Here is a 24,476-nt window from a genome sequence, read left to right as displayed (position 1 = left end):
TATCTGCATATGCCTCTCTAGCCCAAGCTTTAAATCTGCTAACCCACTTAGGAAGTTCTGGGCCTTTACTCATTGGGTCTTACAGCCTTGGTTTTGGGGTCTATAGTCTCCATGCAGAAATGCCATCCCCACAGAAGAGTGGGCCAAGAAACATTTATTGGTTATTTCAATAACTACTGAATCCCTATTATGTGCTGGAGCCTGTACTCGGAACTATGGACACAGGCAGGGAAGCAGCCTGCTCTTGGGATCTGACTTGGAGGGTGGGCACAGCTGACTCTGGGGCTGATGCTTAATTAGGAACTGTCCTGCCATGTTCTGGCCTCCAGGACCCTAACAGCAGGGCAAGGGACACACTCTCCCACCACTTGCTAAGGGCATGCTCCTGGCTCTTCCTGGGGGCACCTGCCTTGTTCTCGGGGGCACGTGCTGCAAGTGGAGTGCGGGTGAGCAGGACAGAGCAGGCATCCATCCTCAGGTTCAAACCCAGGGGGAGTTTTGGCCTGTAGTCTGCAGAACCCAGGGCAGGTCCCTTCCCCCTTACTGGTCTCAATCTTCCATCCCAAAATGAGGCCAGAGATGGGTGTCCAGTAGCCCCCCAGTTTCACTCCTCCCCTTCAAGAGTCAGTCCCAGGCCCCACGAGGTCCTCTTACTAAAGGATTAGGTTCTGTCAGCGGTATTTAGAAAGAGCACAGACTTTGCAGCCTAAAAAAATTTGAATGTGAGTCATCTTTGGCAAGTCACTTTAATGTCTCTGAGTCTCGGTTTCCTCATCTGTAAAATGGGGCTATTACCATCTGCCTCAATGGGCCCTGCAGAAGACTAAATGAGATAGTGCATACGGAGCGCCTGTTGTTGTGTTGTCATTGTTGCTGCTATCATCTATCAAAGGATAGGATTGACCTTGAGTGGGTTGGTGAAAAGAGTAATGTTAGGACTTCCCTGGTGGCGCAGTGGTTCAGAATCCGCCTGCCAATGCAGGGGACACGGGTTTGAGCCCTGGTACGGGAAGATCCCACATGCTGCGGAGCAGCTAAGCCCGTGTGCCACAACTACTGAGCCTGCACTCTAGAGCCCACGAGCCACAACTACTGAAGCCCGCACACCTAGAGCCCGTGCTCCGCAACAAGAGAAGCCACTGCAATGAGAAGCCCACGGACCGCAACAAAGAGTAGCCCCCTCTCACTGCAACTAGAGGAAGCCTGCGTGCAGCAACGAAGACCCAATGCAGCCATAAATAAATTTATTTATTAAAAAAAAAAAGAGTAATGTTAAATGTGAAAATATCTGTTGAGGGTCTAATAGATGAGAGCCTAACATGGTGCCCAGTTCTACTAATAGCTGATAATCACTAACATTTATTGAGCAACAGGCTACTATCATCATCCCCATCCTACAGATGGGAAAACTAAGGTACAGAAGGGTTACATGGCAAAGGCAATGGCAAAATAGGCAGCATGGCACCAAGGTGTATGCTCTTAAGCTGTACGCCCTGCCCTAATTCATGTTCCCCAGATGTCTCTGCCCTTGACGTGTGCCTCTTCCTCAGCAACTTCAGGCAGCAAGGACAATCCCCAATCTGCTCATGCGAACTGCATCTCCCAACGACAGCCAGGGGAAGCCCACATGCAGCAAAAGCCAGTAGACAAAAGTCCCCCCGGAGAGCTGGTCTTGAGAACTGTCGCTGGCCTGGGGCACGCATCACAGCCACCAAGCATCAGCCTGACCTTGGGTGCTGCAGTGGCACAGGATGGCCAAGAGCCACGACCATCTCCTTTCCTGGCTCCAGTCCAACCAGCCATTCACTGGCCTGGGATTTCAGGTTTTGGGGAGCAATCCTCGACCCACTGTGCTTGTGCCAGCTCCAGGGTCAGGCCGTCTTGACTACTGGAGTTCCTGGGAAGTCTTCAGCACAGATGTGGAGGCCAGCCCTGTGACCTTGGCCGCTAAATGCAGTTCATCCCAGGACTCCCCCGAGTTCACCCCTTGCTTGGACTATTGAGCCTAAGCCCGGGCCACCAAAACAGAGGGTCAGCAGATGAAAGACTGGACTGAAATGCCAGCTTTGCTGCTGTTTTCTGCAGAACCTGGGGCAAGGCCAGTCCCCTCCTTGGGCCTCAACTTGCCTGTCTCTAAAATGGGTGCTAGGGTTGGACGAGATCAGTGCCACCCAGCATGTGGTCTGCAGGATGCACTGGTCCATGAACTGCTTGTTACTGGTTTACAACAAGATAAGCAGCAAAATCAAGAGTGTTTGGAAACTTCTGTAGCCACTTGACATTGCCATGACATCCAAGTGCAAGACAATGGAGTGGTCTGATTGAATACTTATAAGGCTGGTTCGGGTGCTGTCAAACCAGCATGAGATATCAAATACAGTGTGCGCTTTAACAAAAGTATAAGGCTCTTCACCGCAGGTGATTTAAGAACCCCTGGTCAAAATGTCCTTGTTTCTACGAGAACTCACTAACTAGGCCTCTAACACAGCACTCACACCTGCAATGGGACTCATGATCCTGTCACCCAGATGCTTCCCTCTCCACTGCTCCCAGCTCAGAGAACGGCACCACCAATCACCTGTTTGCCTGAACCAGACTCATGGGCGTCATCCCTATCCCAAACTCTCCCCCCATGCAATTAATCACCAGATCTCGCAGATCCCACCTCCTCCACGTCATGCGGATCTCTCATCTCTCGATCCCTGCTGCCTGCACCCTAGTCCAGGGCACCAGCACCTCTTCCCAGGGTGAGGGCAACAGCCTCCTAACTGCTCCCTACCTCTCGCCTTGCCATCCTCTACGCCATTCTCGTCAACAAGGCTGTGAGCTTTCTATGACACACATCGAACACAGAGCTCCCAGCGCCCCAGGATAAAGTTCAGCCTCCTTACACAGCCTCTCGGACCCTGAACACTCCTCCAGCTCATCTCGTGCTTCCTTTTCCCCTCCCTCATGCCCCCACGCACTCTGGTCTACCTCAAGGTCCTCACCTAGAGTGATCCTTCCTACATCCCAGCTCCTGCCCCTTGCCTCATGTCCCTGACCAGATCCTCCCAGTAGGGTGCCCTCATTGGGCCTTCTGTCACAAATGTCATCTTTTCATTATATATTGTTCATACTTGGTTGGGGTCTGTCTTTCCTCCAATTGTCCTCCACCACACTAGACTATTAATTAGCCCTATGGAGATGAGAACTATGTTGGTTGATGAACCACAAAGTAGAGGACATTTGCCTGACCAGCTTCTATCTGTGCTTCTTTGCCATCTGAGGAACCACCCGTCCTTCCCTCACTCTCCAACCAGGTGATTCACGTGGAACTGACCCATCTCCCACTCCAGGGATGGCCATGTGACCCAGGCCACAGCCAGTCACTTTATCCCATCCTATTGTCTTCAGTGACTGGGATAGGCACATGATCCAGCTTGAAACAATAAGACTCAGACCCAGGATTATTGCTGAAATGATTGAGGGAGTCAAACTGTAAGGCCTTCACCCTGGTATTTCTGGCAACTGTCTGCCATCACTAAGGGAGTGAGTCAACGCATAAGCAGGTAGAGCCAAGAGATAGAGCGGGTGAAGCCAGTTCTTGGTGATATTGCTCAAGGTCTTGAATCCAGCTATGCCTGAAGGCTACCCTCCTAAATCCAATAAATTCCATTTCTTGGCTGAAGCTAATTTGAGTTGGATTCTTGTCACTTGCAACTGGAAGATTCTTGACTAATGTGTGCTGAATCACCGGTGTTTAGCACAGTGTCTGACATACAATAGGTACTCTGGAATTTTATTTTTTCATTCATGCAGTTATTCAACAAACATTCAGCAGTGAGAAGGTGACAGGGTCTGCTTTATAGGAAGAATCATCTTGGCTGCTGTGTAGAGAGGTGACTAAAGGAACAGGAGTACGAACCAGGAGATCCACCAGGAGACCATGCAGTAGAACCAGGGACAGAGATGAGGCCTGAAGAGCATGGCTGAACAGAGGGAAAAGGGGGGAGGGGAAGATTCCCAATTCTGAATTCACTGGAGAACCTCTGATGATCTCTGCTCCTATCTGGTCCTCAGTTTCTCAATCTCTTTCAGCTCCTTCATTCCAGCATCCCTATGTTTTCTCCTACTGCTTATAGAGTCCCTAGCTGTCAACACTCAAATTTTCACTGAAGGGTATTGAGGTCAGGGTCAGGGTCAAGTCTGGAGGTTGGTTCCGACAGGCAGGGAGTATAGCACAGTAGCTAAGAACACAGGTTCTGAAGCCAGATGCCTGGGTTTGGATCATGGACTACACCTCCTAGCTGTGAGACCTTGTACAGTCTATTTAACCTCTCTGTTCCTTTGTTTCTTCACCTATAAAATGGGAATAATAACAACAGTGTTAAGCAGATTGCATATTACAGCAGAAGGAAAGTACATTTGATAAATATTAGGTGGTATTATTATTATTATTACTTGTAGTAGGAAATCCAAAAAGAGGAAATTTTAAAACATAGAAAATAAATTATTCCAAAAATCAGTAAAAAATTTCCCTGAACTAAGGGAAGACTTGGGTCTTCAGACCGGAAAGGCTTACCTAGTTAGTACCAGGAAAAATTACCAAAAGAGAGCAAACAACTAGAAATAATCTGGGGAAATTTCTAAATTCCAAAGATTGGAAAGAGAAATCCTGCTTGCTTCCATAAAGAAACTTTAGCGAATCAAGTGAGTACTGCACTTCTTACAACACCAAACGCTGGGACAATAGAGCCTTTCTCTCAGGTTTCTGGGGGAGAAGGACTATTAACCTAGAATTCACTACTCAGGCAAAAGATGACTCAAACATGAGGGCAAATATTTTCAGACTTACAAAGACTAAGAAAGTATGCCACCCACAGATCCTTTCTGAAAAATTTACCCAAGAAAGCTCTCCAGACCAAAATGAATCAAAATCCAGAAGTCAAGAAAAAGATGCTGTGGGATACAAGAGCCTGGCAAGCAATGAAGCCAGAAACATTTATACACTTAACTACGGATGACATAATTGATAAGTTAAATGCAATTTTAAGTAAATGATTCTCAAAATGCAATAGAACTAATGTTTAAGAATAATAACAATCAGGGCTTCCCTGGTGGCGCAGTGGTTAAGAATCTGCCTGCCAATGCAGGGGACACGGGTTCAAGCACTGCTCCAGGAAGATCCCACATGCCGCGGAGCAACTAGGCCCGTGAGCCACAACTACTGAGCCCGTGTGCCACAACTACTGAAGCCTGCGCTCCTAGAGCCCGTGCTCCACAACAAGAGAAGCCACCGCACTGAGAAGCCTGTGCACCACAATGAAGAGTAGCCCCCCTCTCCGCAACTAGAGAAAGCCCGTGCGCAGCAATGAAGACCCAACGTAGCCGAAAATAAATAAATAAATATTTTTTAAAAAAAAAAAGAATAATAACAATCAGAAATAAAATTTCAGATGATTTCAGCAATACCTAGGAGTCATGGAGAAAAGCAAAGCGAAGTATGGGCCAGCTGCCATGCTTATTATGGGTTGTAGGACATGAGGACACGCTATTACAGATCTGGTGTCATTCTTTTTTTTTTTTTTAACATCTTTATGGAGTATAATCGCTTTACAATGGTGTGTTAGTTTCTGCTTTATAACAAAGTAAATCAGCTATACATAAACATATATCCCCATATCTCCTCCCTCTTGCATCTCCCTCCCACCCTCCCTATCCCACCCCTCTAGGTGGTCACAAAGCAACGAGCTGATCTCCCTGTGCTATGCGGCTGCTTCCTACTAGCTAGCTATTTTACATTTGGTAGTGTATATATGTCCATACCACTCTCTCACTTCGTCCCAGCTTACCCTTCCCCTCCCCGTGTCCTCAAGTCCATTCTCTAAGTCTGCGTCTTTATTCCTGTGCTGCCCCCTAGGTTCTTCAGAACCATTTTATTTTATTTTATTTTATTTAGATTCCATATATATGTGTTAGCATACAGTATTTGTTTTTCTCTTTCTGACTTACTTCACTCGTATGACAGACTCTAGGTCCATCCACCTCACTACAAATAACTCAGTTTCATTTCTTTTTATGGCTGAGTAATATTCCATTGTATATATGTGCCACATCTTCTTTATCCATTCATCTGTCAATGGACACTTAGGTTGCTTCCATGTCCTGGATATTGTAAATAGAGCTGCAATGACCATTGTGGTACATGACTCTTTTTGAATTATGGTTTTCTCAGGGTATATACCCAGTAGTGGGATTGCTGGGTCATATGGTAGTTCTATTTTTAGTTTTTTAAGGAACCTCCATACTGTTCTCCATAGTGGCTGTATCAATTTACATTCCCACCAACAGTGCAAGAGGGTTCCCTTTTCTCCACATCCTCTCCAGCATTTATTGCTTGTAGATTTTTTTTGGTGTCATTCTTGATATTGAAATACGTCGGTAAAAAAGATATGGGTAAAATCACCAGCAGACTAGAATTAGGGTGTGTAACTTCAGAGGAAATTTTGCAGAAGAATAATGAGAAGTTAGCCTTGGGATATTTAATACTACTAAAACATATTATGAAGCTACAGTGATTAAGTCTCAGTATGATGTAGAAATAGACGAATAAATGAGGGAAACAAGCGAATTCAAAAATCAACCCACCAATGTGTGGAAATTTGGTCTATGATAAATGAGTAAAGGAAGGATAACTCAAAAAAATAGGTTTGGAAAAACTGGTCAACCACTTGGGGAAAAAATTAGTAAGAGCTCCATCTGACACCAGGCACTAGATTAAGTGCAGATGAAGTAAAAATACGAATGTAAAACATAAAAGGTTAAAAGTACTGGAAAAATATACAGAAGAATATTTGTTATAATTTTGAAGAGGAAAAGGCCTCAGAAAGTATAGCCCCCTACCCTCAAAAAACAGACTTGACTACAAAAATATTTGATTATTAAAAAATGTTAACTTCTGAATGATAAAAGATACTATAAAGTTAAAAGATAAATGATAAACTGGAAAAAATATTTGTAACCTACATAATAAGCAAACAGTTAATATTCTAATATTACAAGTAAAACAAATGCCCCAGTAGAAAACTGGGCAAATGATATGAACTGATGAGCCGAAGAAGAAATATAAATGACTAATAAATGTAAAAAGAAGCCCAACCTCACTAATAATCAAATAATTATAAATTAAAATAAAATATAAATTTTCCCTTTTCATACAAACAAAGAATTAAGAGCAATGACATCCAATATTAGGTTGGGTGTAGGGAAATAGGCACTGTCATTCACTGTGATGTAAATTGTACATCTACTTAACCTCTCTGTTTCTTTGTTTTCTCATCTGTAGAATGGGGATAATAACAATAATGTTGGGCAGATTACATGTTTAAACAGAAGGAAAGCATCTGTAGAGCACTTTGGTAGTGTGTGTCACACTCTATCCTACAGAAAAGTGCAGCAAGATGTAACATTCTCAGGATGTTTATTGCAGCAGTGCTCATAATGTCAAAACATTGGAAACAACCTGATTGCCCATCAGTATGGGGGGCAGTTAAATAAATTATGGCCCACTGGCTACTAAAAACAAAGAGGGATACAGCCACTATGGAGAACAGTATAGACGTTCCTCAAAAAACTAAAAATACAACAACCATATGACCCAGCAATCCCACTCCTGGTCATATACCCAGAGAAAAACATAATTCAAAAAGATACATGCACCCCAATGTTCATTGCAGCACTATTTACAACAGCCAGGACATGGAAGCAACCTAAATGTCCATCAACAGAGGAATGGAGGGCTTCCCTGGTGGCGCAGTGGTTGAGAATCTGCCCGCCAATGCAGGGGACACGGGTTCGAGCCCTGGTCTGGGAAGATCCCACATGCCGCGGAGCAGCTAGGCCCGTGAGCCACAATTACTGAGCCTGCGCGTCTGGAGCCTGTGCTCCACAACAAGAGAGGCCGTGATGGTGAGAGGCCCGCGCACCGCGATGAAGAGTGGCCCCCACTTGCCGCAGCTAGAGAAAGCCCTCGCACAGAAATGAAGACCCGGCACAGCCATAAATAAATAAATAAAAATAAATAAATAATTTTTTAAAAAAAACAGAGGAATGGATAAAGAAGATGTGCTACATATATACAATGGAATATTACTCAGCCATAAAAAGGAACAAAATAGTGCCATTTGCAGAGATATGGATAGATCTAGAGACTGTCATACAGGGTGAAGTAAGTCAGAAAGAGAAAAACAAATATCATACATACTATTGCTTATATGTGGAACCTAGAAAAATGGTACAGATGAACTTATCTGCAAAGCAGAAATAGAGACACAGAAGTAGAGAACAAACTTATGGATACCAAGGGGGTTGGGGGTGGGATGAACTGGGAGACTGGGATTGACATATATACACTACTATGTATAAAATAGATAACTAATGAGAACCTACTGCATAGCTCAGGGAACTCTACTAAGTGCTCTGTGGTGACCTAAGTGGGAAGGAAATCTAAAAAAGAGGGGATAGATGTATATGTATAACTGATTCACTTTGCTGTACAGCACAAACTAACACAACATTGTAAAGCAACTATACTCCAATAAAAATTAATTTTAAAAAATTTTTAAATAAAAATAAAAGGAAAGAGGGAGAACTTTAAGACTGATGTGAAAGGTTTATATGATATACTAAGTTTATGTGTATGGAAAAAATATTTGGAGGAACACACCAAACTTACAGTAGTGGCTATCAATGGGGAAAGGGCTTGGAGAATGGGAGATTTTCTTTATTTTATTCAGCTCAGCAATGTTTAGGATATATTTGTACAAGTTTTGTACAAGTATATCAAGGAATATATGTAATGCAAATAAATAAATATTCCCATTTGTAATATAAATAAAAATTTTCAATTTCCTCAAATAAGTTTAACAACAAATGTACAAGACCAGTATAGAAATTTTTTTTTCAAAACTTTACTTCGGAAATCTTAAAAGAAGATTTGCATAAATGAAGAGACATAATCCTATTCCTGGATGGGAAGACAGTGTTGTATAGACTTCAAAACTCCCCTTTTTGATGTATATTTTTAAATGTAATTACAATGCAAATCTCAATGAGATTTGGGGGGGAGAGGCAGGGAGGAGGTGGGGACTGAATAAAATTATATTGAATTGCATTTAAAGGAACAAATATTCATTAATCATTAGAGAAATGCAAATCAAAACTACAATGAGATGGGCCTCCCTGGTGGCGCAGCGGTTGAGAGTCTGCCTGCCAATGCAGGGGACAAGAGTTCGAGCCCTCGTCTGGGAGGATCCCACATGCCGCGGAGCGACTAGGCCCGTGAGCCACGGCTATTGAGCCTGCGCGTCTGGAGCCTGTGCTCCGCAACAAGAGAGGCCGCGATAGTGAGAGGCCCGTGCACCGCGATGAAGAGTGGCCCCCACTTGCCGCAACTAGAGAAAGCCCTCGCACAGAAACGAAGACCCAACACAGCCATAAATAAATAAATAAAATTTTAAAAAAAAAATAGTTACTTTAAAAAAAAAAAAACTACAATGAGATATCATCTCACACCAGTCAGAATGGCCATCATCAAAAAATCTACAAACAATAAATGCTGGAGAGGGTGTGGAGAAAAGGGAACCCTCTTGCAATGCTGGTGGGAATGTAAATTGATACAGCCACTATGGAGAATAGTATGGAGGTTCCTTAAAAAACTAAAAATAGAACTACCATACGACCCAGCAATCCCACTACTGGGCATATACCCAGAGAAAACCGTAATTCAAAAAGAGTCATGTACCAAAATGTTCATTGCACTCTATTTACAATAGCCAGGACATGGAAGCAACCTAAGTGTCCATCGACAGATGAATGGATAGAGAAGATGTGGCACGTATATACAATGGAATATTACTCAGCCATAAAAAGGAACGAAACTGAGTTATTTGTAGTGAGGTGGATGGACCTAGAGACTGTCATACAGAGTGAAGTAAGTCAGAAAGAGAAAAACAAATACCGTATGCTAACATATATATATGGAATCTAAAAAAAGAAAAAAGAAAAAAAAGAAAAAAAAATTGGTCAGAAGAACCTAGGGGCAAGACGGGAATAAAGATACAGACCTACTAGAGAATGGACTTGAGGATACGGGGAGGGGGAAGGGTAAGCTGGGACGAAGTGAGAGAGTGGCATGGACATATATACACTACCAGATGTAAAATAGATAGCTAGTGGGAAGCAGCCGCATAGCACAGGGAGATCAGCTCGGTGCTTTGTGACCACCTAGAGGGATGGGATAGGGAGGGTGGGAGGGAAGGAGATGCAAGAGGGAAGAGATATGGGGACATTTGTAGATGTATAACTGATTCACTTTGTTATAAAGCAGAAACTAACACACCATCGTAAAGCAATTATACTCCAATAAAGATGTTAAAAAAAATAAAAGAACAAATATGTGAGAACAGGATTATTTTTTAAAAAGAGTAATGAGAGGATACTTATCCTAGTATAATGTAAAAGCACTGGAGCAAATAACTGTTTGGAAAGAATGAAAAGCATTTTTGCTCATACCATATACCAAAGTAAATTCCAGATAGACTAAATGTTAAAAGTTGAAAAATAAAACCATAAAGTTCAAGGTGTGGGGGGAAGTGAATATTGTATAACCCTGGGGTGGATACCACAACACTAAAGGCAAAAAAATATTTTTTTTAATTTATAAATATGATATTAGTCATCAGAAAAACACAATTCAAAACCACAATGAGATGCTATTTCACACCCACTAGGATGGCTATGATTTTAAAAAAACAGGAAAATAACAAGTGTTAGAGAGAATGTGGAGAAATTGGAATACTTGTACGCTGATGGTGGGAAGGTAAAATCATGAAGCTACTTTGGAAAAGAGTCTAGCAGTTCCTCAGAAAGTTAAAAAGAGTTACCATTTGATCCAGGAATTCTACTCCTATGTATATACTCAAAAGAAATGAAAACATACGTCCACACAAAAACTTGTACACAAACATTTATGGCAGCATTATTCATAATAGCCCAAAGGTGGAAACAACCCAAAGATTCATCAACAGATGACTGAATAAATAAAATGTGGTATAGCCATACAATGGAATGTTATTCCACCATAAGAGGAATAAGGTCCTGATACATGCTACAACATGGATAAACCTTGAAAACCTCATGCTAAATGAAGGAAGCCAGTCACAAAAGACTTAATATTACATGATTCCATTTATAGGAAATGTCCAGAACAAATCTATAGAGACAGAAAGTGGATTAGTGGTTGTGTAGGGCTGGAGGAGATGGGGGAATGGGTGGGTGATAGCTAAAGGGTATGGTTTCTTCTGGAAATATTGAAAATGTTCTAAAATTGACTGTGGTGACGGTTGCACAAGTCTGTGAATATACTAAAAAACCACTGAGTTGTACACTTTAAAAGGATAAATTGTATGATATGTGAATAATACTTCATTAAAGCTGCCACCAAAGCAATTTACAGATATGACTACCTATAAATCAGAAACACCTATAGTTTAAAAAAATAAAAGGTTAATATACAAATATCCTTATTTTATAAAGAGCTCTTGTGAATTAATAAACTATAAGCAGCCCAACAGAAAAATGGGCAAAAGATCTGAACAAGCTACTCACAAAAGAGGTAATGTAAATAACTAAAAGGCATATAAACATCCAACATCTCTAGTACTCAAAGAAATGAACCTACTAAAAACTGTAACAATGCACAGTGTTGGTGAGTGTGTGGGGAAATGGTCTCTTACCCAGACTGTCTCAATTTCCTTGGGACTGAGGGGTTTCCCAGGAACAAGAATTTCCACGTTAAAAAGGGAGAGTCTGGGGCAAAGCAGGACGAATTGGTCAATCTTAACTGGGATTATAAATTGGTACAATCATTCTGGAGAGTAATTTGGCAATAGGTATCGAGAGCCTTTTTTACAAATATATACCCTTTCATCTAGTACCAGGAATTTATTCTAACAAAACGTTCATTTATCAACAAGTATTTGCGGTGGGTCAAAGATGTACACTGGATGCTGGGGATATAGCTATAAAGGTTTTTATCTCAGGTTTTTGTAACAATGAAATATTGGCAACAACCAAAAGTTGACCTACTGGAGATTTTTTTAAATAAAACTTGTTTCATCTACACAATGAAATACTCTATAGGCACTAAAAATGATGTTGTAGAAGCACATTTATTGACATGGAAACGTGGATACACTACATTGTTAAATGGAAAAAAGCAACTTAGAAAACTGTGTGCATGGGCAACCCCAATTTGCAATTTGTTTATACACACAAACGTATATGTGTGTATAAACAAATGCCTGACAGGATACACCCCAAAATGTTAACAGTGGTTATCTCTGGGTGTTGGGATTAAGGGTGAACTTCATTTCCTTCTCCTGTTTCAACTGTATTAAATGTTTTCTTCATAATAAACATGAATTACCTTTGTAACAATACAACAAAAGTCAACTGCATTCAAAAAAAAAAAAAAACCCACACCTGCCATGCCCTCATGGGTGGAGGGCCAAAGAAGGGGGCTGCAGAGTCAAGCACATGTTCACACTTGATCTGGCAATAACAGCTGCCACTAAGCACAGTCGTCCCTTGGTATCCTGTGGGGTGGGAGGTGGGTGGTTCCAGGACCCCCAGCAGATACCAAAATCCAGGGATGCTCAAGTCACTTATATAAAATGGCATAGTATTTGCATAGAACCTACACACATCCCTCCCATATACTTTAAATCATCTCTAGATTACCTATAATACTAATACAATGTAAATGCCATGTAAATAGTTGTACGACGGAAATACTATGTAAATAGTCGCCAGCTCAGCAAATTCAAGTTTTGCTTTTTGGAACTTTCTGGAATATTGTTTTTTTTTTTTTCTATCTGCGGTTGGTTAAATCTGTGGAAGCAGAACCCGCAGATGCGGAGGGCTGTCTGTACCTACTACATGCCAGGCACTTTGCACAGACCATTCCCCTTACTCCTCAGGAGAACCCTGTGAGAGAGATGTCCTTGTCTCATTTGACAGAGGCTAGGTTACGTGCCAGTAATCCCACAGCCAGTGAGAAGCAGAGCTGGGATTTGAACCCTGGCCTGCCTACCTCTGAATCAGGCCCCTGCCTCTACCTTAGCTGCCCCTGCTTGTTCCTGGGGATGGGCAGAGAAAGGTCCCAAGCCACTAGGCCCTCTGTCCTGCAGGCTGGTTCTATGCGGGCCCTTGTCCTCCCTCCCTGCAGACAGTCTAGGGGGCGACAGAAGGACAAATCAGCAAGGGTGGGGACAACGGCAAGGGGAAGGCGTGGCGCTGGCAGGCCAGTTGGCTGAGGTCAGGGCTCAGGGCAGACTAGCCAGGGACTCCTCGCCTGCTGGGCGACATTCAGGAAGCCTAACCACATCCGGCCCCAGGAGTTCCCAGGCCCTGTGCGCTCCCAGTGGCAGGGAGAGAAAACCTCGCCCGGCCTGCTGCCGCCCTGCTAAAAGCAGGAGGAAAACAGCCTACCATCTGGGACCTTCCCCCTGGGCTGGGGATGGCTGGCCAGTCCTTTCCCCACTCCGGGCCTCCAGGGTCTCCTCTTCTGTGTGAGGAGGGGCCGTGAGCGCTGGTGGCTCCAGGACCCTCCCAGATCTAAATTCTCTGAATCGATGGTGCTTCCTCACAGAGGGCCTGGCAGGAAGAGGAAGGGGGTGAGGCGTCCCACCCAGCTCCCGAAGGAGCCCCTTCCTCTTCCCCTCAGCTCCAATCCCACTACTATTTTTAGAACTGGGAGCGTCTCCGCCAGCCCTGCCCTGCTCAGAGCTCCAGGTAAAACACAGCAGCCCCATTCATTCCGCTCCAGCAAGAACGCACTGGGAATTTATAGACAAGCCAGCTGACTAGACAACCTCTCCCCACACCATTGGCAGGGCTATTTCTCACTATTTCCATTACAGCCCAAAGTGGTGACTTACTTTTCCTAATGACAACACAGCCGAGTGAGATGACAAGTGTCTCTAGGACAGTCTGTGCCCCGCCCCGTCCCCAACCTGGCAGACTCTTCAAAGGCCCCTGAAGGGGAGCGCTGAGCGGTGGGTCCTAGTTCCAGCTCTAGCACCAACTACGGGCCCCTGGCCAAGTTCTTGCCCCTCTCTTGGTCTTGGTTTCTACAAATCAGCTTGTTAATCGATTGATCCTGGTGGGGGAGGGAGGAGGCTTTACAGTTCCACACTCAAAGATTCTGTGGTTCTATCAAAATTCTAGTCACTCATGAAATAAATATTATATTCTCTGCTTTGTGGTGTGTGTTGAGCTGTATTCCCAAATCATCTGAGAGTTGATGACGGGTCTCAGAATGCATTTTCCCATTGAAAATTGTGTTATAAATGGTGGTCAGCTTCCTAGGCTAGCCTACTGAACACTTAATTTTCTCCCACGAGGAGAAATAGCAGAAACCTATATTGTGATAGAATTTAACCAAAATGGAAAATGACTAACATTTAAAAGACACTGTTTTAGAAAATTTACCCTGAGTAGTGTTTGAGCAAAAGAAGATATACATTAAAGGCAATGAAAAAGTCAGTGGCAACTTCTGGGGAAGAGTCTGAAGGAGACTTCTGACCACACTAGAAACTAAAGGCACTGCACACAGATTCTCACTACTTCCACTGAAAGTTAGCTTTATGCCATAGACCAGGAGTCCGATTAAAGAACATATGTGTATACCTATATATGTGAAGTTAAAACAAGAGTCCTGTGAGCAGGAAAAAAGAAGGGCCAGGGGAAGATTCTAGGTTTGAAAGCTCCTTGCCGCTTTCCCTGGGGCGAGCCTGAAGGAGGCACATTTGGGTGGAAGGAAGCAGGGTTGTGCTTACAATCTGAGTGCCTGTGATGAGGACCCCTTCCTGTATAAGGTCCATAAGTATACTTATTTGTCTCAAGTACATGATGAATATTAACCACGTACAACATTTGCATATATTCACACACATACACTCTTGTTTCAATGTGAAGACCAAAATGTCTGATTTCTTTTTTCTTTTAACCTGTTATTAGAGTCCTGAGGCTTTGAAGATGATTCCTGGAGATCACCTAAATTCAACTCCCTCATTTTTCTTGGTAAAGAAACAAATGATCAGAGAGGTGAAGTAATTTGCCCAAAGTCACACAGTGAGTTACAAGCAAAATCAGGATTTGAACCGAGATCTTCAGAATCCTACTCTGGTTTTCTCTGAAGGCAAGGGAGCTCAGTGAGAAGGGAGCTCCACAAACCCAGGGAAGAGAACCATAGGAGCAGTTCTGGGTCTCAGAAGGGTCTCCTTCCCTCTGAGGCTGCCCAGAAGTCAGCGTGGATATGGTGGCATCTATAACCCTTAAGTGAGTCTGGCCAGATTAGATTGCTTAAGGCCAAGTGGGGATCCAGGCTCTGGTCTTACAAAGCTGAGGTGCAGTGGAAAAAGCTCTGAGCCAAGAAAGTCAGGAGACCTGCGTTCTAGTCCTGGCTCTGCCACTACCTTGTCCCACGAACCTGGCCAGGTCACTTCCCCTTTTTGAGCCTCAGTTTCCTCGTCTAGATTCCAGAACGTGAGAGGCTTGAACTGCATGGCCCAATCCAATTCTACAACATCTACTGAGCACCTACCAAGGACCAGGCAGTAACAGAATCAGAAATAAATAAACTTTGACCTCCACTGGCTCCCAAGGAGCTCACGGTCTTGCAGGTGAGACATATCTGCCTAACGCACTGTGCTAAAGATGAACAAAATACTGTGGAACACAGAGGGGGAAGCAGTGACTTCTGATGCACGCCTGAGAAAGGTGTCTCAGGGGAGCCTTGAAGGCTGAGGACTGTATGTGTCAGGAGCAGCAGAGGAAGGCAGGCAACATGAGGCAGAAGAAACAGCCTAAACACGAACATGCGTGGGGAATTTAGAGAAGGAAAATAATCCAGTACGGCCGAGCGGCGGGCACAGAGCAGGAGGGCAGAGGGAGAGCCTTAAGAAGCAGGCTGGGACCATGGCCTCCCACGATGGTCTTGAAGCAGGAAGTGTGACTGCTCAGCTTCCCCACCCCTCCCAGCTTGGATAGTCCGTGACTGCTGGAAAGTAGGAGAGCAGAGCAATCCAAAGCCAGTGCTCTGGAGCTGGGCATCCAGGTTCCAATCCAAGCCACCCACTGGCTGTGTGACCTTGGGCAAGTTTCTTCTCAAAGACTCAGCGTCCTTACCTATATCAATTGAGTATAATGAGAGTAAATGTGTAAGGACCACAAAGAATCTCACGAGGCTGTAGTGAGGATTAAAGAGACAATGTAGGTGAAGAGCCTGGCATTGCTCCAGGTTCACGGTCTAAGCACTCACTTATAAATTACCTACTGTTATTATTCTACTCTTAAACCAAGGATCTGGGAACAGTTTGGAGGACAGTGGCCCTATTCAGAGAAAGGCTTGAAGAAAGATGAGGTCAAGACAAGATAGAGGGTAAGGCTGTGCTGTCTTCCTTAAGAACAAAAAAAGATAGCAAGATGACTAAGGCGGGAAGAAGGCAGTCTCTCCGCAGCCAGACGGGCAGCAAGCAGGGGAGGGCGGAGAGCTGAAGAGACTGGAAAACAGGTTTTTGGCGGAGGTGGGTGGGTTGGGGGGGTTGGTGGCGGCGGGTGGAGAATATCTGAAATCTAGTCCATTTGACACCCAGTTACTTAGGGTTGAGATTCCAAGTCAGTCAACTGGCAAAATCTGGGCCCAAAACCTGGAGTAGGCTCTCTCCTCACCCTCAACAGGGCAGAGGTCAAAGGCCTCCTTCCTGTACTCATGCTCAGTGCATCTGGGCCTGAACCTGAGCCATCCCCTTCTGCCTTCGGCCGCTGTTCATTGCGGCCAGGTACCCCAAGACTGTGCTGCTGGTCCTCTTGAATGCCAGACTCAAAAGGGGGATGGGGTGACCCCACCACCCCAGTGCTGCTGAGAGCCTGTCTTCAGGACTTCCACCTCGTCTTTCACATCAGACCTCTTAAATCTTGTGTGAAGCTATTCATCTTTTCAGCTTGGGCCACCCCTGGGCCATATGAACTCGAAGTTTATTCTCCACTGTGTAGAGAATTAGGCATCTCATTTTTATTAGTCCTAAAGCATCCCCTCTGGATCTTAAAGGGCCACGATTTCTGCATGCAGGATATCTTCCTCCTGGCTCTTCCTGGAGGAGATGATTGATTTCTCTTACTTCCACTCCTAAAAGGCAAACCTTTCATTTAGAAAGAGCAATGGATTAGGTTGCAAGGCCTTGGCTTGAGGACTAGCTCGGCCTCTTACCAGTTATGTGACCTTGGATAAATCACTTAACTTCTCTGAGTCTTAGTCCCTTCCATCCATAAAACAAGGCTGCTGGGAGGTCTAAGGGAGATAATGCCTGGGGATCCCAGTTGCCATCTCTGAAGCCCATGCTCTCGCTGTGGGGAGCCCTCCCACATTGTGAAATTGCCTGCTCCTTCAACCTGCAGAATGCTCTTGGTGCCGTGTATGAGAAATTCAGGCTTGGGTGGCAGAATTTATGAAAAAAGAATTTAAACTAAAGAATAAAAAAAAACAAGGCATACATAAATAAATGTCATCATTATTTCCAACAGGTTCCAACTCCCAAAGGGCCCAAGGACCCAGGCAGCAGAGACCAGAGCATGACTGCTTCCAGGAGAGACTGGGAGTTTCAACAGACCCAGAGCCTGAGACAATAAGAAAACAAAAAAATGGGATCAAAGGATGTGTGGGGAACTTAAAGAATCACTTTGTATTCAAATCGCACAGATGGCCTTTTCAACAATAAATGGTTGTGCTCCCGTGCTCCCAGCTCGCCCCGAGACACACACCAAGACAATTGGCCCATCAGGAAAGAGACCATTGTGTGAGCTTCTTAGCGTGATTTATGTGGAGGGAGGGGCTCGGCCATGTTTCCCGTGATTATGACTCTCAAATGCGATTTCGATGCGTTCATCATCCTGGACGTCTGGGATGGACAGGGCCTCTGAGGAGCAGCGGCCACCCGGTCATATTTCATCTTCTTGAGCCCGTGGAGCCAAATTAATTGTCTCATCGATTTGAGAGGCAGAGCAGCGATGGCACTGTGGCTCACGACAGTCACTGGAAAGATGGGTCCAGGGCCCTCCAGGAGCTGATGTCTGCTTTCCCAGCAGCCAGCCAGGTCTAGGACCCTGACGGGAGCTTCCGCTCCACTCAGCAGCTTGTTGGGACAAGCCAGAGGAAAGTGCTGTCCCCAGGGCTAAGTGCCGCATTCCGAGTCTCTGTTTCCCTGCTGCCAGAGCTCCCCCCGTCCTCTGCACCTGTCTGGTGGACAGAGGTAGGTCCCCAGGTCCGGGAGAGAAAAGCTCGCTGTCTTCCCAGACGGGCAATTCTCCTGTGCCTCCCACTCCCCTTAATGTCATTTTGTAAGGGAATCAAATGAAATCATGGTGCAGCTTGCTGTCTGTGCAGACTCAGCTGCTCAGCCTCTCAGAATTAACCCTGCAGGCGGAGTCTCGGCTGATAGACACTGCGGATCACTTGTCCCACTTCAGGCCCAGGCTATTCCCCTGCTGGGCAGGGCACTGGGCTGATCCCGTTAGATTACTGATGCGACGGGTCTGATCTTTCCTAGGCTGGGAGGAGGGGTGATCCGTGGGAGGTAAGGGGCAAATTCTCTTCTGGGCCACCCTTCTTAGGGGTCAAGTAGCCAAAGCAGCTGAGCAAACCAGGGCACAAGACCCCTCTCTAAAGACACGGAGAAGCTCTTACAAGACACAACACGGAGTGTCCAAGCTCCAAGGGGACTTCTCTTAAGCTGAAGTCCAGCCTCTCTGACCCCCTTTCTATGCAAATGACCCTGATCCTACACATACCCTTTGTGTGTGAGCTATGTCTGCGCAGTTAGAGAAGGGTGTGAAAGCTGCCCAACGCTGGGCTGCACCAGAAGGTGCAGCAGGCAGTGAGCAGGCTGAGCTCTAACCGCCGTCCCCTGGTAGGCCTTTTGTCAGCCTCATGGCAGGACGGCCTCCTCTAAGTGTGCTGAGCCACACTTAGCCCCAGTCCCTGACCCTCAGGAGCTCTGCAGAAAGCAAACCCAGTCAGTTTCCAGAGGGCTGTGTTTACAGGATGGAGGGACAGCATAGGCCACCCCTGCTGAGGCTGGGGGCCTGTGAACTTGACCACCTTGGCCAGCTGAAGCACCCATAACTCCCAACTCCCAGGGACATTCTCGGAACTCAGCACTGGTCCCTACCCAGGCCTCACCAGGAGGGGGCTCCGTGAGGAAGGCCCCATCCTTACTCGCATCCACTGAAAGAGTGAGACACAGTGGAGGATGAGGGTGAGAGTGGTGGAGGGACAGGAAACTCTCTCTTCTCATCACAGAGCCTCCCCTACCCGAGGGTCTGGGCATTCATATACCCGCCTCCCCAGCCATCAGCCAGGACGGGCCACCATCACCCATCCCCTGGAGGACTGAAGGGACCCCCCCCCCCAAAAAAAACCTGATCTCCTCACACCCACTTGGGCCCCTCCTTGGGTTCTCTCAACATCTAGAAATGTCCCTGAGATTCTGTGACTCCCTTTCTCAAAAGCCTTCAATGGCTTCCCACTGTGTCTCAAATGCAATCCATACAACATTAACCACCAAAGCCCTGTACGATCTGGCCCCCACCCACTTGGTCTTCCCCCTCACTAAGCTCCAGCTCCAACGGCCTGGCCTCCATTCCTCCAGCACGCCATGCTCCTTGCTATCTCAGGTACTCTTCACAGGCTGTTCCATCTGTCTGGAAAATTCTTTCCAAAGTCCTTGACTGGCTAACTCCTTTCTTGGCTTAAAAGTTATGCTCTTCCCCTCCCCCACCCCACACCCGCACACCCACACACAGCAATCTCTAGTAATATTCTCTCTTAAAGGAATCCTTTCTTTTCCTTCATTGATGATCACAGTGTGTAATCCCGTGTGTGTGTGTGTGTGTGTGTGTGTTGGTGTTTACGTAATGCTCTCTCCCCTACTAAGACTGAAATCTTGATAAGAGCAGAGACCACGTCCCTCTCATTCTCCATAGTATCTCCGGCTCCTAGCCCAGAGCCTGGCATAAAGTAGACGCCCTAAAAATATCTGATGAATGAAGGAATGAATGCATGAGTTCAGATGAAAACTGAGCGAATGGGTGGAGATATCTTCTGGCAGCAGCGGATCTTGGCATTGTTCTCCGTCAGCGCTGACCTCTCCCAACTTCTCCTGCTGCCCCTGAGGCAGGCGCTGGAACCACGGGTAGCCCAGATGCTATTTCACCTCCTTCTTCCTTGTAGGGAATAAGTTTCTGGGTCTTCTCCATCTGGGGCTTTCTGATCCAGTCTGCATCTGCCCACAGGGCCTCTCACACCACTGTGGCCCTTCTGACGCCAGTCCACACACCCGTGGCGCCACGCCCTTCAGATGACCCTAGGCCCACCATCTTGGTCCTCCGTTTTGGGTCCAGTTGAGGTGAGGTTACTGTGTGGTAGGGGATGCCCAAGAAAGGGTTAAGTTGCCAGAAGCAGAGTCCTGCCCTTGGGTTTGCTCAGCCAATCAGAGTCTGTCCTGATGAGGTAAAGCTTCTATCCTGGGTAGCATTGGTTGAGTTGGCCGGCCCCATCTCCTGCTGGAGAGAGCCATAAGGGTGCAGTTTCTGTGGAACCAGACAGAACTGGAATTAGCTCGCTGTCGACTCGGGCCAGGGCTGCCTGACTCCAGGACCTGCCCCTGCTGCTTTCTAAGGTGCTCAGATAGACCCTGGCAACTCCAGGGCCCCATCTCTAGCCGCCCTGGTGGAGATGACGAGGTGGCACGCACCTTGGTGTCACACCTGGGAGAAGTCTTACAGCCAGAGCACACCCAGGAGGCCTCAGTTTCCCTGCCCGGTCTCAGGAATACAGCAGGTGGCTACCAGGAAGTGACATGGAGCAGTCGTTACATGTGCTCAAAGCGGCAGCATTCAGCTTCAATAAGCAAGGTCACTAGATGAATCTTCCTATATAGACATAACTTTAATAATAATAATAATTCACAGAGTTCTTCTTGTGTGCCACTTTGCTAAGCACATTACATGAGTTTAATCCTCACGAGAACCCTGTTCATCCATCTACTTTACTAATGAAAATCTTGAGTCTCAGAGAGCCTCGGTGCCTCGCCTGAGGTCACAGAGCGGTAAGAGCTCACGCCTCCCATATCACTCGCTATGTTATTTTTGAACCGTCTGTTGGCATATCGGTCTCCACCGCTGGACCGCAATTTCCCAAGGAAAGAATATGACAGATTCACCCGTGCATTCCCAGCACTGAGCTCAGGGTGCACCCCGAGAAAGGTCCATTGCCCAGGCCAGCGCTGTGCATGTGGTGGGAGCTCGTGGAGGTTCACTGACAATGAATGTACAGCCAAGAGCCCTCCGCCCACCCCCATAAAGGACCTAAACTAGTGTCCGGCCCCGAGCAGGCATTTATTTCTATATTTGATTGAATAACCAGCACAATATGCATTTGTCTCTCCCTATTAGCTTAGCCTTAAGAACCACAGATAGGACCACCTGTGAGTTATTCTAGATTAGCAGCATGGCAGCGTTCCCCATGTCAGGGAGTTTAGTAGAAGTTGTCCCAGGTGAAAGAAGACAGGTAGTTTCCCTCCAGGGATAGACAATGAAGCAAGAAAGGGGGCAGAATGCTGATGAGGAAGAACGGGGTGGTGAGAAAAAGGAAACTGGGAGAGGAGAGGAAGCCGGCCACTTATTTCTACAGAAAGAGGGAGCACGCAGGCCCACCTGGAGCAGCCTTCCACCTGCCGCGGTCAGCCAGGAGTGAGCCGGAGAAAGGCAGTGGAGCCCCAGAGAAGGAATGCAGTCGGCTGCTGTCTGCCTCGTTGTGTCCTTGTCCCAGCCGGGACCCCAACACTGCAACCCAAGGTCACAGGCACCTCAGACACAGCACAGAAAGTCTATGTCTGCCCCTCCCCCCCACCAGGAGGGGAGTAGACCTGGCCCCTAAGGGCAGCGCACTCCACGGGCAATCAAGTTATACAGAAATCTTGGAGAACTGGACGACTCCAGGTCCTCAACTTTCATGAGAATCACAAAGCTTGAAGAGCTGGGAAGAGCCACCTGACCAATGCATAGATGGGACCAACATGGCAGGAAGCGGTTGCCAAAGGTCACACAGCAGGGGGTGGCACACCTGCCTCTCTACTGTCCTTTGAATCCATCTTCCTCCAATTCCCTCTGTCTTTCCCCAGAAGCATTTCATGTTCAGGGCATATCACATTTATCACGTTTTGCAAATTGGGGAAGAACTTTTGCATTTTTTGAGATGTTTGAAGAATCCCACATTCCAAGTGTCAGCAAACACTGCTGAAAGGAACAGGGTTGAGAAGTGGCAGCACAGGAGTTTGGGGAGCTGCCTTGCAAAGCCCTCTTCCCCCAGAGAGGCACTGGAGTTGGGCAGACAAGGAGTGGCTTAGGCCTCGGTTTCCATTCTGCAGCAGAAGGCGGAACAGTCTCAGAACAAAGAAAAGGCGTTTAAAAAAAAAAAAAAAAAGGCGTGCTCCTCAGTGAGGGCTCCAAACAGATTTCAGGCAGAAGTGTTCTGCTTGACCAAAGCAAGAAGCCAGTGTCCAAGCTCTGCTTGACCTTCCCTCTTCTCTCTCCCCTGGAGGACAGCAAGCCTAGTAAAAGGGCTGTGGCCCAGCCCTTGGCAAGGAGGTTCACGGTCACCTCCGAGGCAGCTAGGACCTGACGGAGCCGAGCGCAGGTGGATGGCCTGTGCCGGCTGGACAGCCACCTGGGCCCGGTGGTTAAGGTTTTTTTTGCTGAAGCACTCCTGGAACCATACGGGGCTGGAGAAAATCCTATATACGGGAACTTCTCTCAGGAAGCATTCTGCAAGCGACTAGAAGGAATGAGCTGCTATGACTCTTCCAGTGGGTGTGATGGGGGTAGGGAAGGTTGGGCAGCGAGATCCCCAAGGGGCCTGCCTGACAAAAAGTGGTTACTAACTGCCTTTCAAGGAGGGTGAGCCAAGTGGGGTGTGCCAGCTGGGCAGGGCCCGTTCCCAGGTGAGGGGGCAATCCTGAGGCCGCCCCAGCGGTCGGGCCCTCCGTCTTTTCCCTCCTCCCGCCCAACACAGAGCTTCTCCATTAAGCACACGTTTAAAGAGTTTTGATTTGAAGACGCGTCCAGCTGTTGCCTGCCCAGGCTGCCCATATATTTTGGCGTGGCCCGGAAGCCAGGCCCCAAACCCTCGGGCCCTTCCAGGGTCAGTCAGCAAAGCCCGCAGCCCTGCGGCGACCAGCGCCTGTCTCAGAAACCCAGCCTACCTTCAGTCACTCAAACTGTCCCCCTCACCCCCCAACGGAAGATGGAGAGACTCCCCAGGGCATTGAGAAGGCTGTTGCCAACACTCTCCAGAGCCGGCAAACTCTGAAGTTGAGGCAGAAAGAACTTTGTCCCCAGATCAGGAGGAGCTAAGCCTAAAACACAAGAAAACCAAGGAACACAAGTGCAAGCATGCCACATCCCAGCGGCCACCCCAGTGAGGAGGAAGTGGCCTGGTCTCTGATTGTGACCAACCCAGGATCAAGGGGGCCAGGCAGCCTACAGCCTTGGCAAGTCTCTGTTGAGGAGTAGAAGCTGAGACTGGGAACCAGCCAGTGTAGCAAGAGCACCTACTGAATACCAGGCACTGTGCTATGAACTGTGTATGCACTGTCTCATTTAATTTGCACAACAACCCTTTGGAGGAGAAACTACTGTCCCCAGATGGGGACACCCAGGCACAGAGTAGTACAGTGACTTGCCCAAGGTCACCTGCCAGCCAGCAGCAGAATGTGACTTGGAAGTCCATGCTGTGCCCGCTGTCCTCCCTCATCACAGTTATTCTTGCCCCTGGCAAGTGTAAAACAAGATAACTGTCGGGTCTGAGATCACGTAATTCTCAGACACGCACTATTTGAGGAGCTGCCGTCCGCCACCACCAGCAGGGGCTGCGCAGCAGCCTCTTCCCCACCTCCCGTCCTCAGCAGCCTGCCCCGCTGCCCCGTTGGGCTACATATGCATGGCGCGCAGGGCGGCCCTCAACGCAGCAGGAAGCAGCACGAGGCCTGCGAGTTGACCAGCTGGCGCTCGCTTTCCTTTACCCTCTTCTCCCTGGTTCCGGCCGACCAACCACCACGGCTCCCTTTGCAGCAAATCAGACCAAATCCCAACACGGCCAACACGTTCAGCAAGAGAAGGGACCTGAGTGACTCACAAATGGGGGAATACAACTGTGCCTTGGGCTGGCATCCGGGGGACCAAGGGGAAGGCTGTAGTCCAGCTCCGATCCCAACGCCCTCCACAGGCACGGGACCAGCCGAGGGGGGTGCCTGCCCCAGATCAGCTTCAGCTGGGAGTCTCTAATCTTCCCTGATGCTCCAGCTGGCCAGGTCCCT

The 24,476-nt window shown here is 47.0% G+C and overlaps 1 protein-coding gene across 8 annotated transcripts in view; it reads right to left on the bottom strand.

Annotated features, from left to right (window-relative positions):
• Positions 1-24,476, bottom strand: part of RGS3 (regulator of G protein signaling 3) — a 131,724-nt gene that overhangs the window by 39,361 nt on the left and 67,887 nt on the right. For 2 of the 8 annotated variants that reach the window (XM_007178163.2, XM_028165390.2), the window contains one exon: positions 12,216-20,691. The exons of the other annotated variants lie outside the window; for them this stretch is intronic. In XM_007178163.2, the coding sequence (XP_007178225.1) occupies positions 20,584-20,691 (108 nt within the window). In that variant the 3' untranslated portion in view covers positions 12,216-20,583. Of the gene's footprint in view, positions 1-12,215; positions 20,692-24,476 lie in introns of those variants that run through there. 8 annotated transcript variants of the gene reach the window in all.

Source organism: Balaenoptera acutorostrata, chromosome 6, assembly GCF_949987535.1.
Source record: "Balaenoptera acutorostrata chromosome 6, mBalAcu1.1, whole genome shotgun sequence".
Classification (NCBI taxonomy): domain Eukaryota; kingdom Metazoa; phylum Chordata; class Mammalia; order Artiodactyla; family Balaenopteridae; genus Balaenoptera; species Balaenoptera acutorostrata.
The sequence above is the reverse complement of the archived record's forward strand: the minus strand, read 5'-3'. Positions and strand labels throughout refer to the sequence as shown.